Here is a 12,958-nt window from a genome sequence, read left to right as displayed (position 1 = left end):
GAGTGTTGCACAGGATTTTTTTATATATTGATTGCACTTGTGTTATCACTGTATATTAGAACATTATGCATAATTATTCCATAGTCTTTTAATTGTTGCTTGATCCAAAGGATTTGTGCACAACAGCTACCTAATGATACATATTCAGCCTCTGTTGTATACAGTGCCACTAAGTTTTGCTTTTTACTAGACCAAGACACAAGCATCCTTCATAAAAATTGGCATGTTCCATTAGTGCTTTTCCTATCAGTTTGGCTGTCAGCAAAGTCAGCATCCGAATATCCAACTAAGCTAAGAGTTGAGTCTTTAGAGTACCATATTCCTAGTTCTTGAGTGTCAATGAGGTATCTAAAAATTCTCTTAACAGTTATTAGGTGTGATTCTTTAAGCTGTGACTGAAATCTAGCACACAAGCACACGCTAAACTGAATATCTGGTTTACTTGTTGTTAAGTAAAGAAGAGAGCCGATCATACCTCTATATAGCTTTTGATCCACATCCTTACCTTTTTCATCTAAGTCGAGTTTGGTAGATGGACTCATTGGTGTAGAAATTGATTTCAGCTTCAGCATATCAAATTTCTTGAGCATATCATGAGTGTATCTTTCTTGGTTAGTGAAGATTTCTTCCTCACTTTGTTTGATTTGAAGACCAAGGAAGTACTTCAACTCTCCCATCATGCTCATTTCAAATTCACTCTACATTTCCTTTGCAAAGTTCTTGCATAAAGCCTCATTAATTGCACCAAATACGATATCATCCACATATATTTGCACAACAATTAAATCATTTAGATATGTCTTAATGAACAATGTAGTATCGATGCTGCCTCTATCATACCCTTTCTCAACTAGAAATTTTGAAAGCCTTTCATACCAAGCTCTAGGAGCTTGTTTCAATCCATACAAGGCTTTATGAAGTTTGAAAACATGATCAGATTTTTCAAAGTCTTCAAAACCAGGTGGTTGTTCTACATATACTTCCTCTTGAATTAATCCATTTAAGAATGCACTTTTGACATCCATTTGGAACAATTTAAAATTCATGAAACATGCAAAAGCTAGCAACAACCTTATAGCTTCAATCCTAGCAACCAGAGCAAAAGTTTCATCATAATCTATTCCTTCTTCTTGGTTGTATCCTTTTGCTACCAACCTAGCTTTATTTCTAACTACATTTCCTTACTCATCTACCTTATTTCTAAACACCCATTTTGTACCAACAATAGGGTGATTTGAAGGTCTAGGTACCAATGACCATACATGACTCCTTGTGAATTGATAAAGTTATTCTTGCATGGCCATTATCCAACTTTCCTCTTTTTTAGCTTCTTCAAAGTTTTTAAGTTCAATTTGAGATATAAAAGCTGAAAACTTACAAGTTTCTCTAGTTGCTTTCTTAGTTTTAACTCCTTGAGAAATTTCACTAATTATTTGGTCTTTTGGGTGATCTCTCACAAATCTCCAACTCCTTGGTAGATCATCATGCTGATTTTCTACTCTTTGCAGATTTTCTAGAGGTGTAGTTTCATCTTCTCTTCTAAGTGAGCTTTTTTCATTATTTTTTATTGTTTTCTACATCATCATCATGATCATGAACTTCTTTTGCAATGCATTTGACTCATCAAAAACTACATGAATTGATTCTTCAACAGTCAAGATCCTTTTGTTAAAAACTCTATAGGCCTTTGAGTTCAAAGAATATCCTAAAAATATTGCTTCATCACTCTTTGCATCAAACTTCCCTAAGGGCTGTTTTCCATTGTTCAATACAAAGCATTTACAGCTAAAGCTCCTAAGGTGAGAAATATTTGATTTTCTATCTTTATAAAGTTCATATGGAGTCTTTGAAATCAAGGGTCTTATAGAGACTCTATTAAGAATATAAGCTACTATATTTACTGCCTCAGCCCAAAGATATTTAGATAGGTTGTTCTCACATAGCATGGTCCTAGCCATTTCTTTCAAGGTTCGATTTTTTCTTTCTACAACTCCATTTTGCTGGGGTGTTCTAGGTGAAGAAACATTGTGATCCAACCCCTTTTCATTGCAAAACTTTTCAAACTCATCATTTTCAAATTCTCCTCCATGATCACTCCTTATGCTAACTATGGCTAGTCCTTTTTCATTTTGTACTTTCTTACAATGACTTAAGAATACTTGTAGAGCATCATTCTTATGAGCAAGAAAATACACCCAAGTATATCTAGTATAGTCATCAACTATAACAAAGCCATAAGATTTTCCTCCTAAGATAGTTGTGCTTATTGAACCAAATAGATCAATATGAAGTAATTCAAGAGATCTAGATGTTGACACAATTTTCTTGGACTTGAAGGATATCCTAACTTGTTTTCCTAGTTGGCAAGCATCACATATTCTATCATTTTCGAAGTTTAACTCAAGCAGTCCAGCAACAAGATTCTTCTTAATTAATTTTGACATAGTATGCATGCTCACATGTTCTAATCTCCTATGCCATAGCCAACTATCATTTTCAGCATTTATAACAAGACATACTTCACTATTAACTTCAAGATCTTCAAGAAAAATTACTTACATATTCTTCAATCTATTTCCCATAAATGAGATTTTATTTGTACTCATATCTATCACTTCACACTTAGTTGAATCAAAGCACACTCTAAATCCTTTATCACATAATTGACTAATACTTAGTAAATTATGCTTTAAGCCTTTAACTAGCACCACATGACTAATTTGAGTTTGGGAATTCTTACCAACCGTACCTATACCATGAATTCTTCCTTTTGAATCATATCCAAAGGATATGGTTCCTCCTTTTCTCTTATCCAACTGAGCAAACAACATTTCATGTCCTGTTATGTGCCATGAACAGCCACTGTCCAAGTACCAAGGCTGTTTCTTCTTGAGTTGAGCTTTTGAACATGTCTCATTTAAGTCCAGCTCAACCTATAAAACAGAATTTCAGTTTTTCTTTATAGGTACCCATACTTTGATGGGTCCTTGAGTGTTAATTGCAACAAAGGATCCCTTAGGAATCCAGATTTTCTTAACTTTCTATATTGTTCTTTTCTTAAAACACTCATATGATAAATGACCATGTTTACCACAATTATAACATCTAGGTAATGCTTTAGCTGAATTATTATTATGGTATACATATCTTTTTAAGGATTCATTTTTCAAACATTTAAGAGCTATATTTTCATCAAGAGTTATTTAAAAAGCTTCAGACTTATTTTTCAGCTCTTGTTTTAAAACCTCAAAGTCTGTTTTTGAGTGTTCTAACTCGATTTACAAAATATTTCTTTGCTAAAAAATAGACGTAAACTCTTGTTTGATTTGTTCCAAATCTTTTTCAAGAAATGCAGCCTTTTTCTTTAATGATTTGTATTTTGAAAAAAAAATTTCAAATTCAACATAAAGGCACTCATACTTATCCTGTAGATCATCATAAGAATTAATGCAGGGGGATGAGAGTACCTCTGTTTTATCCTTTTGTGCCATTAAACAGATGTTTGCTCTTTTCTCAGATTTTCATCATCAGTTTTAGAGCTTGAAGTATTACTGTCCGACCATGCAGCAGCCACCATTGCTTTCTTGGATTTCTTATTTTTCTTGGGGGTTTCATCTTTCAACAATGGACATTGGGACTTGAAGTGACCAGGTTTCTTACATTAGTAGCAGACAATCTCCTCCTTTTTGTTGGAGTTATTTTTGTTCCTTATTCTCCATGAAGCACCTTAGTCTTTCCTGAAACCTCTTCTAGTTAGCCTTCGATTTCTTCTGCTCATTACCTTTCTGAATTTTCTTGCAACTAGAGCTAATTCTTCATCATCATCACAGGAAAGCTCTTTCAGCTCTTCTTCAAGGATGCTAGCTTTAAGTGCAATGCTCTTTTTCTTTTCCTTTGCTTTTCTTCGGTCTTCTTCTTCTTCTTCCTTAAACTCCAGCTTATGAGTGAAAAGAGAACCACAAATCTCATCGAGAGTGATGATGTTCAGATCTTTAGCCTTTTTAATCACAGTCACTTTTGGTTTTCAGGATTTTGGTAGGCATTTAAGCAGTCTCTTGACTAATTCATGTTCAGGGATAGGCTTGCCTAGCTTACTTAATTTATTTGTGATGTTCGTAAACCTATCAAACATGCTGGTGATGTCTTCACTAGGCTTCATTTTGAACATTTCATAACTATGTGTTAAGAGACCAATTTTGGACTCCTTTACCTTGAGAAGTCCCTTCATGGATTATTCTAAATTTTTTTCACACTTGTTTAGTTGTTGTACAACTTGAGACTTTGTTAAATTCAGTGGGAGTCAAGGCATAATGTAATGTGTTGATGGCTTTAAAGTTTATTTGAACTTTTTTAGTTTCAGCCTCAGTCTATTCAGACCTTGGCTTAGGCATCAACTCATTTGTCACTACATTCACGATTGAGGGCATAAAGGGTCCATCAGTTATGACGTTTCACATTTCATAATCTATAGCCGTAATATAAATTGACATTCTAGTGCTCCAATAAGGGTAATTAGAGCCATCAAACAGAGGTGGTCTATTTGTTTATTGTCCCTCAGCAACTATGGTTTTTTGTTGAGCCATTTGGATCTTCCCAAAGGATGTTAAGCCTTAACAACAGGGAACCAGCTCTGATACCAATTGTTGGTCCCGATAATATATGCTAAGGGGGGTGAATAGCACAATTTGGCTCTTGACAAGATTGGAAACTAATTTTCAGAACTTAAGAAAACAAAAATAGAGTATAAAATGCACAGTAATTTAGAGTGGTTCAGTCCAAGACCTACATCCACTATCTTGATTATCCAACCAAGGATTTTCCCACAAATCCACTATGGACCAATGAAATTCACAAGCTTTCACCAAGCTTTGCAATGACTTTTACCAGGCTTAGCCAAAAACCTTTTACACTAGTTTTTCACGGGCTCAACTAAAACCCAATGTAGTTTTCCAAGGCTCAACCACAACCTACAACAATCAAGTTATCCCAAGCTTGAATAACCCCTTAAAATGACTTCCTCACTATAAAAATATAAGAAAGTACCTACGATCACTAGTTGATCTAAGTGGTACAAGATTGAGTGCTAAATACAAATGCAAAGAACAAGCGTTTAAGTGCAGACAAGTGCAATGAAGTTTTTCTAGTTTTTCTACTTTCTATAGCTTAATTCTCATTCAAGGCTTCAAAAAACTTGTTTTTCATGGTTGAAAAACCCTTTTATACTTGGAGATGCAATTCTGATGGTAGTTTGACAGTTAATGGCCATTGAAAACAGTTGAGGATGAGTTCTAGCCGTTAATCTGTCTTGTAGTGCTCTTGTTCAAATTGCAGACAAAGACTTCTTAGTCGACAGACTTGGTTGACTAAGTTGGTTTTGTTTCTGGTTTGCAGATTCTAGCATATAACACTTAGTCGACTGACTTTGTTGACTAAATAGATTCTGTTTCTCAAACTCTTCAGCCCGTCATTTCTCCAATTTGAAATTTGGTCAACCAATGTTCTTCCTTGTTTCACCAATAAGCTTCCTCCATATTATTCAGTTACATCTTATTGATTTTATGCCTCTTTTTCTATCAAAAATACTCTTTGAAGAGTTAATAAATTAATTTCATATATTAATTTCCTGCACACTCAAGTAAGCTGTTAGACACAAATAAATGGGAATATTTTATTATCATTAAAAACTAATGGAGCCAACATGGAGCATTAAGGGGAAATACGGGCACGCTGCCATTGGAGGAGTCTTGAGAGATGAAAGGGGTACAGTCAGAATTTTATTTTTGAAGCAAGTCGAGGTTGCATAAATCAATACACTTGAGTGGCAGGCGATTAAGGAAGCTTTTAAATTGTTTGGAGCATCTAAATGGTCAATGAGCACTTCATTAATTGTTAAAAGTCATTCAGTTAATGCTGTCTCTTGGGTCCTTAATCCCAATAAGGCTCCCTAGAAATTAAGAAGGGAAATTCTTAGCATTGGAAGCATAAAGAGTAAGATTAGGGAATGGGAGGTTAGGAAGATTCCCAGGGAAGCAAATAGCATGGTTGATGAACTAGCCAAGACAGAGGCTTTACGAGGGACTGACTTGCTTATTGTATATGAATGATTTTTCCTTTATTTTTTATTTTATTACTATTTTGTTTTTCCTTTGAGAAGCATAGTTTTTTGTTTTTCTTGTTGAGTTAATCTTTTCCAGATGCTTTAGTTTCCTGTGCACTTCAAGATTTTGATGTCTTATGTTTTTCAATCAAGGTTTATGCAAGTCAGCTAGGAGTTGTGAATTGTTGTTTTTTCTAACGAGTCTTTTGATAAGGTTTTTCGAGGCTACTAATGATTGTGTCAGGAAAAAGAAGCAAAAAAGAGCGAGAGACAAAAAAAGAAGAAAAAATAAAATAAAAGAAAAAAGAGAAAAGAAAAATAAAAAAAAGTTCAAAAGTTCACTTGTTCTTTTCATATGACAGTAGAGCATGATGGAGTAAGGGAGAGGGATTGATCATTGATGGATCTTCTACAAAGGGTATTGTGAGGGCTAGTCAAATTTTTGATGGGTTGCCCTATGTTGTCCTGAGTTTTTCCTTTTTGGGTGGATTGATGGGGAGTGAAAAGGTATGGATTTTCTATTGCCTTTAGTGAATCTTTGTGTAATAGTGTTTGTTGGTGCCTTTCTCTCAGTTCCCTTTTTCCTGTTGAATTGGGTTTCCCTTTTTAATGATAGGAGAGCGGGGGTGATTTTTTGTTTCTTTTTATTATTAGTATTATTTTTTTTAAGAAATCTCGGGGTGATCTTCTTGCAACAGCTCCTTCGGAAAACTGCTTTGTTGTTGACCATGAAGTGGGGGAACAGATGATGGTTATCAAGAGATGTTGGGAGGGAGAGTTTTTTCAACTTCTTTTTCTTGTGCTTAAGGTGGAGGGGTTTTCAATGTTCGAGGGGCTTTCTCTTAGTGGTTAATGTGTTTGTGACAATGGTTTGAATAGGGTACAGGAAAGTTGAAGATAGTATAATATTTTTTCTCTTAAAAAAACGAAAGAAAAATAAAAATTAAAAAGGCAAAATTTAAAAAAAAAAGAAGAAAAAGTTAAAAAAAGCAAAAAAAGCAAAAGAATGAAAAAAAAAAAAGAAAGAAAAAAATTAAAAACAAATAAATTAAAAAAAAAAGAAGAGAGAGACAACAACAAGGATTTTTGTTTATTATGTTTCTGGTCATTTCATGCTTTGATGCAGGGTGCTTGGCTAAGGCTCCAGTGCTTGGCTTTTTGTTCTGAGCCTTTCTTGTCTTTTGATACGTAGGGTTGGGGTGAGAGTGTCTTGATTGTTGTTACAAGGCTCTAGTCGGGGGTAGGAAGCTATTCAGTGAGAAGAGCGCGTTTACCCTGAACGAAAAAGGTAGAAATAAGGGGAGAAGGGGGGATTGGAGGGGCGGGGGGAGGGGGTGAGTTTTTGCATTACGAGAAGGGAGGGAGAGAGTGCTTCGAGGTTGAGTGACCGGGTTTGTGAGGGAATGGCATTTTGCTTCAGGTGGTTGTCGAGTGTCCTTGTGTTTGGTTGTCTTTCCTTGGTGGCTGGTTTGAGTTCGTTTGTGGAGGGCATAGGTTCTTCTTCTGCCGATTCGTGAAAGTGAAGGTGCTGCTCCTTGAGTTGGCCATGCCCTCTTCCGATGTTGGTCCAGGTTCTGTGTTTGCCTTAGGGGAATAGACTCTGAGCAAGTTTTGCTTTCCACTCCGTTGGCTTCTTTCTTACAGCCTGGTTTTTCACTTTTTCTCTGGGAGTTGATGTGTTCTTGTGTCCTCTTTTTGGATGGGGCTTTGCTTCTTTCTTGCTTCAACTTTTTAAAGGACTGTCTTGCTTGAGTTGTGTGCTTGATGTTGTTTCCTCTTCAAGGTCATGTTCTCCAGGTCGACGCAGTCGTGTCTCGGGTCCTTTGCCTGTGGTGTGTTTCGAATTTGTTATGTTGATCCTTCTTCGCTCGGATCTGTCAATGTGATGTCAACTTTTTCGAGTCTGATTGGATCTTGGCTTTGATGATGAAGTGCTTCAAGGGATGTTGAAGGCTCTACTCTGTTTTTGGATCATTTTTGTTTTGTGGTCTTAGGGTATTGCTGTCGCTGTTTGAGGTTAATTTTTAGAAATTATGTCTTTGTTGTTTAGCTTCTTTGTTTCCTGCTGTTTGTTTTTGATCTTAAGCAGGATTGAGACTATTTTGTGAAGTTACTGATTGATGAGGGCATACTGCTGATTTATGTAAGCAGTGATGAACTTTTTTGTTCATGCATTTCTTGCCAAGCTGGTTTTCATTTCATACCAATGAGAGTCTCTGCAGATTCAGTTCGAGACTATCACTGGTATATGGTTAACGGCTAATAAACTCCACTTTTCAAAAAAAAAAAACGACAGCAAATGATTGTGCGGATCATTTGATGAAGACAGGTATCATAAGACAAAAGTTGCTGGTGGTGTGGATTTGATGGGTCCTGCCTTCTTTGAAACCTTGCAAACAATAGTAGGTTGTCTCTTTAGCGTGTCTACTTTAATTTATGGTTGGTTTCACAACACGGACTTGTTGCTTTTTTATGGTTGATGAGGTTGTCATTTATGCAATGGATGCTGGTAAAATAGTTGTTGGGTGGATTTACAGGCTACTGCCATTTTTTGGGTTGCAGATCAAAGTCTGAGGCATGGTTAATGATTTGTGTGGTTTTGTTGGGATATACTTTTTCTTAGTGAATTACCTGTTGATGATTTAAGAATTCTTTTTGGCTAAGTAAATCTTTTCGGTGAAATGTTTCTGGTATAGATTGGAACTGCACAGGGTGAGCTTTCATTTTGTAAGCGAGGGTTTATGCAATGGTTGTATAGGGTGGATGGTTTATATGGGTCAAACTCTGTGTTTCCTATATATGGCTACAAACTTATGTAACCCCATTGAATTATTGAATCAATGAAATAGTTCATGGCTTAGCAAAAAAAATTATTTTGTGTACAGATTGGCAGGCTTGATAAAGTTTGTTTTTTCTTCATAGGAAAGGTGTGGTATAGACTACAGATTACTTATGTACTTTTTTGGATGGTGCGTTATGCTTTATGGTAACCCCCATTAGATATATAAATTCTTTGCTTATCAAAAAAATAAAATAAAAAATACTTGTAGCTAAACTAACATTTATACTATATAAAACAGTTTCTTGTTCATGAAAAGTTGGAAAGATTTATTATATGGCACACAATTAAAGCATCGATCCTAGCCACCAGTGTTCATTGATCCGCTACCACTAGTAAACAAGACATGATAATCAATGACTGTTGAATCATTTAAATGATTCTCAGCCTTTGCATTCATCTCACTCTCCTGCAGCTGCAATGCAAGCTCAAGTCCGCACACCACTTCACTCATTACCGGCCGTTTAATCCCCTCGGAAGCCAAGCAATTTATAGCTACTTCGTCAAATTTTTTCAGACTTGCAGGGTTGATCTTACCCTGTAAATAGGGATCAATTATCTGATCAAGGGTTCCATTGTTATAGCAATGTTGTGCCCACTCGACTAAACTTATTTGCATATGATCCACCGTTGGATCCAGTGGTGCTCTGGCGCATAATACTTCACACAACACCACACCAAAAGAGTACACATCAGATTTCTCAGTTAGCCGCAGCAGTCGATAGTATTCAGGGTCTAAATAGCCAAAACCCCCTTTGACGACAGTGCTGATATGGGTCTTGGATAGGTTATTCATCTTAGACAACCCAAAATCAGATACTTTGGCTACCCATTTCTCACCCAACAGTATAACATCTCGGTGAATGATGGTGTGGTTGGGACCCCTGTGGAGATAATGGAGCCCATGTGCAGCCCCAATGCATATCCTGAGCCTCTGTTCCCAATCTAACGGAGGTTTGTTGGTCTTGTAGAGATGGTCTCGCAGGGCCCCATGAACCATGTAGTCATACACGAGGATCATCTCGTTATTGTCCTCGCAATAACCAATTAGAGAAACTAGATTATGGTGTCGGAGCTGGGAGAGCATCTCAATTTCAGTCCTGAACTCATGTGCCCCCTTCTGAGACCCTGGATTCAGCCGTTTGATTGCGACTGCTTTTGACCCACCATCAATGAACGCTTTGTATACATTACCGAACCCTCCTGCACCAATAACGGAAGTATTTTCAAAGTTATTGGTAGCTGTTTTGATCTCGCCTAGTGAGAAGTGACGACACATATTAGATGGTAGAACAGGGCCATACGTAGACGTAGGCTCGGTCTTGGAACAAAAAGACAGTGCACACCATGAATTGCAATGAACAGAGCCAAACCGTGAAATCATGAAACATAAAAGAGAAATTGTAAAAAGCCCAGCTACTACACCACCGACGGCGGTAATTATTGTTGCCTTGTCGTTCTTGGGCTTCACTAATTGACTCGGTGATGCACCGCTTGGCGGACTCATCTGCAGGTTCAGATCTGGGTCAGGATTAGATCCTGTGAGATTTCCATCATTGCTCAATTTGAAGATTTCAAGCCCATTCAATATAGCATCAGAATACAAAGTATCCTGAACTGGACCAGGATGTAGCGCAATCGATAGATTTGTTTTCTTTTGGTTTCCTGCTTCGGCAATCATAACAGCATAATCGCGATACACAGGAATCCTTGATCCTCCAGCCCAACTAACAACATCTGCTTCATTTTCAGCCACCAGATCGTGTATATAGATCTGAAGTACTCTGTCTCCCACGGCTGTTATCTCACTCTGGAACTCACAAAAGTGTAGCCTGACTAAATAAGTGAATCCAGGATCAACTTGAAATTGCCAAGTGAGTCTATAGTTCCCATTCATAGTCTTGTCGTTCCCCATCGACCTGCCACATACATAAATTGGGACTGGTGCCATGTAATAGCGTATCTTGCTGAAATTGAGCTTTATGATAGTATTAAAAGGAAGAGCACTAGGTCTAGCATCAGTCAAGTAATCATCGTCTGTAGACCAACTCCTACACATGCCTGTATCTTCTGAAGGTGAAAGGAATTTACCGCCCACATTTGTTCGGTATAACATCTCAAGAGCCATGTTCTTTTCGATGCGGGTAAAAGTCAACTCGTTAACAAACAAAAACCCCGTGTCATTGTCTGCAGAATAATAAAGATTGTCGGGCATGGACACAATTTCAATTCCGTTGATGAAAGCATATGAATCAGGCATACTGTGATTCGAAGTGAACGATATCTTCAGCTTTTGATTATCTTCAACATTTATGCAAAATTCTTTAGAAAAGGCTTTTAATTTAAGATTATCAGCTGTAAGGGCAGCGCTAAAGTTGCTTAGGAGGGTATAACGGTCGATATGGACATCGAAAAAAGCAGTTGAACGGTTAAATTCTTGTATGAAGTGGGATAAAAGTGAAGGCGAACGAATTTTTGTCCTGGTGTCACGTTAAACGTGTAGCTAAAACGAGAGCGTGAGAGGCGTACAGTGTTATAACGTATGAGGTCTGTATCCGTACCTGAAACACTTAACACAACTGATTCAATGTTATTGGGCTGATCTAAATATTTAGTATCTCCAAGCCATAACCGCCCAGTGATATCAGTGTTGTTGTTGGTGGAACCACAGTCGAGTGCTATGTTATCAGGAGGAGTGTATGCGACTGAGATGTTCAGGTTCTGGAGTAGGAGCATGAAGTAGAAAGGGGCTGGGATTGAAAGTTTTTGCAAAGAAACATACCCTTTTCTGGTGTTCTTCATGGCGGGCCTGAGAAAAATTAATATCAGAAAAGGAATTAAAATTGAAGATGAAGAAGCTTGCTCTAAACAATTATCAGTCGAGAGAGATGAAGAAAACGATTGAGACAGGTGGCAAAGAGAAGTCAAGAACCAAGAAATTTCTGGGAAATTTCATTCTGATCTCCCTTCCAACTTTCACTTTCTCTTCGTCGAATGCTGGATTTCAGAAATCGAAAACTTAATACACTAAGAAAAGTTAAAGATAAAGTTCAATGAGACATCAACATTTATGCATAATTCTTTAGAAAAGGCTTTTAATTTAAAATCATCAGCTGTGAGGGCAGCGCTAAAGTTGCTTAGGAGGGTATAACGGCCGATATGGACATCGAAAAAGGCGGTTGAGCGGTTGAATTCTCAGTATGAAGTGGGATAAAAGTGAAGGCGAACAAATTTTTGTCCTGGTGTCACGCTAAACGTGTAGCCAAATTGAGAGAGAGAGAGAGAGTGAGGCGTGCAGTTTTATAAGGTATGTCTATTTGTGTACTTGAAGCACTTGACACAACTAGTTCCGTATTTTTGGGCTGATCTAAATATTTAGCATCTCCAAGCCACAGCCGCGGAGTGGAATCATTGTAGTTACTGTTTGAGCCAATCGAGTGCTATGTTATCGGGAGGAGTGTATGCGGCTTAGATATTCAGGTTCTGGAGTAAAAGCATGAAGTAGAACGGAGCTGGGATAGAAAGTTTTTGCGAGGAAACATACCCTTTTTTGGTGTTCTTCATGGAGAGCATGAGAAAAAAATAATATCAGAAAAGGAAATAAAATTGAAGATGAAGAAGCTTGCTCCAAGCAATTATCAGTCGAGAGAGATGAGGAAAACGATTGAGACAGGTGGCAAAGAAACGTCAAGAACAAAGAAATTTTCGGGAAATTTCATGCTTATTTCCCTTCCAACTTTCACTTTCTCTTCTTGAAATGCTGGATTTCAGAAATCGAACTTGTAGTGACTGTCATATAGAAGAAACAAAAAGAAGACTTTGAATAATCAAACCTATATAATTACTGGACCAGTGACTTGAGTCGTCAACTGCTAAGACGTATAACTTGGTTTCTGAAGACATTTATCATTATCAGATATTTATTTCTTCAACAAATAATTAAAGGAATTATAAACTAGAGAAAATGACGGTAGAATTTGACTGATTATATGCATACAGGTAGAAGGAAAAAGGCTAACCCG

The 12,958-nt window shown here is 37.1% G+C and overlaps 1 protein-coding gene across 1 annotated transcript; it reads right to left on the bottom strand.

Annotated features, from left to right (window-relative positions):
- On the bottom strand, positions 9,203 to 11,714 carry LOC18601707 (receptor-like protein kinase FERONIA). The gene is made up of 2 exons (XM_018119572.1): positions 11,498 to 11,714; positions 9,203 to 11,123 (listed from the first exon to the last, which is right to left on the bottom strand). The coding sequence occupies exons 1-2, from the start codon at positions 11,670 to 11,672 to the stop codon at positions 9,238 to 9,240; spliced, it is 2,061 nt and encodes a 686-aa protein (XP_017975061.1). The 5' UTR covers positions 11,673 to 11,714; the 3' UTR covers positions 9,203 to 9,237.

Source organism: Theobroma cacao, chromosome 4 (assembly GCF_000208745.1).
Source record: "Theobroma cacao cultivar B97-61/B2 chromosome 4, Criollo_cocoa_genome_V2, whole genome shotgun sequence".
Classification (NCBI taxonomy): Eukaryota; Viridiplantae; Streptophyta; class Magnoliopsida; order Malvales; family Malvaceae; genus Theobroma; species Theobroma cacao.
This window is presented reverse-complemented; position numbering and strand designations above follow the sequence as displayed.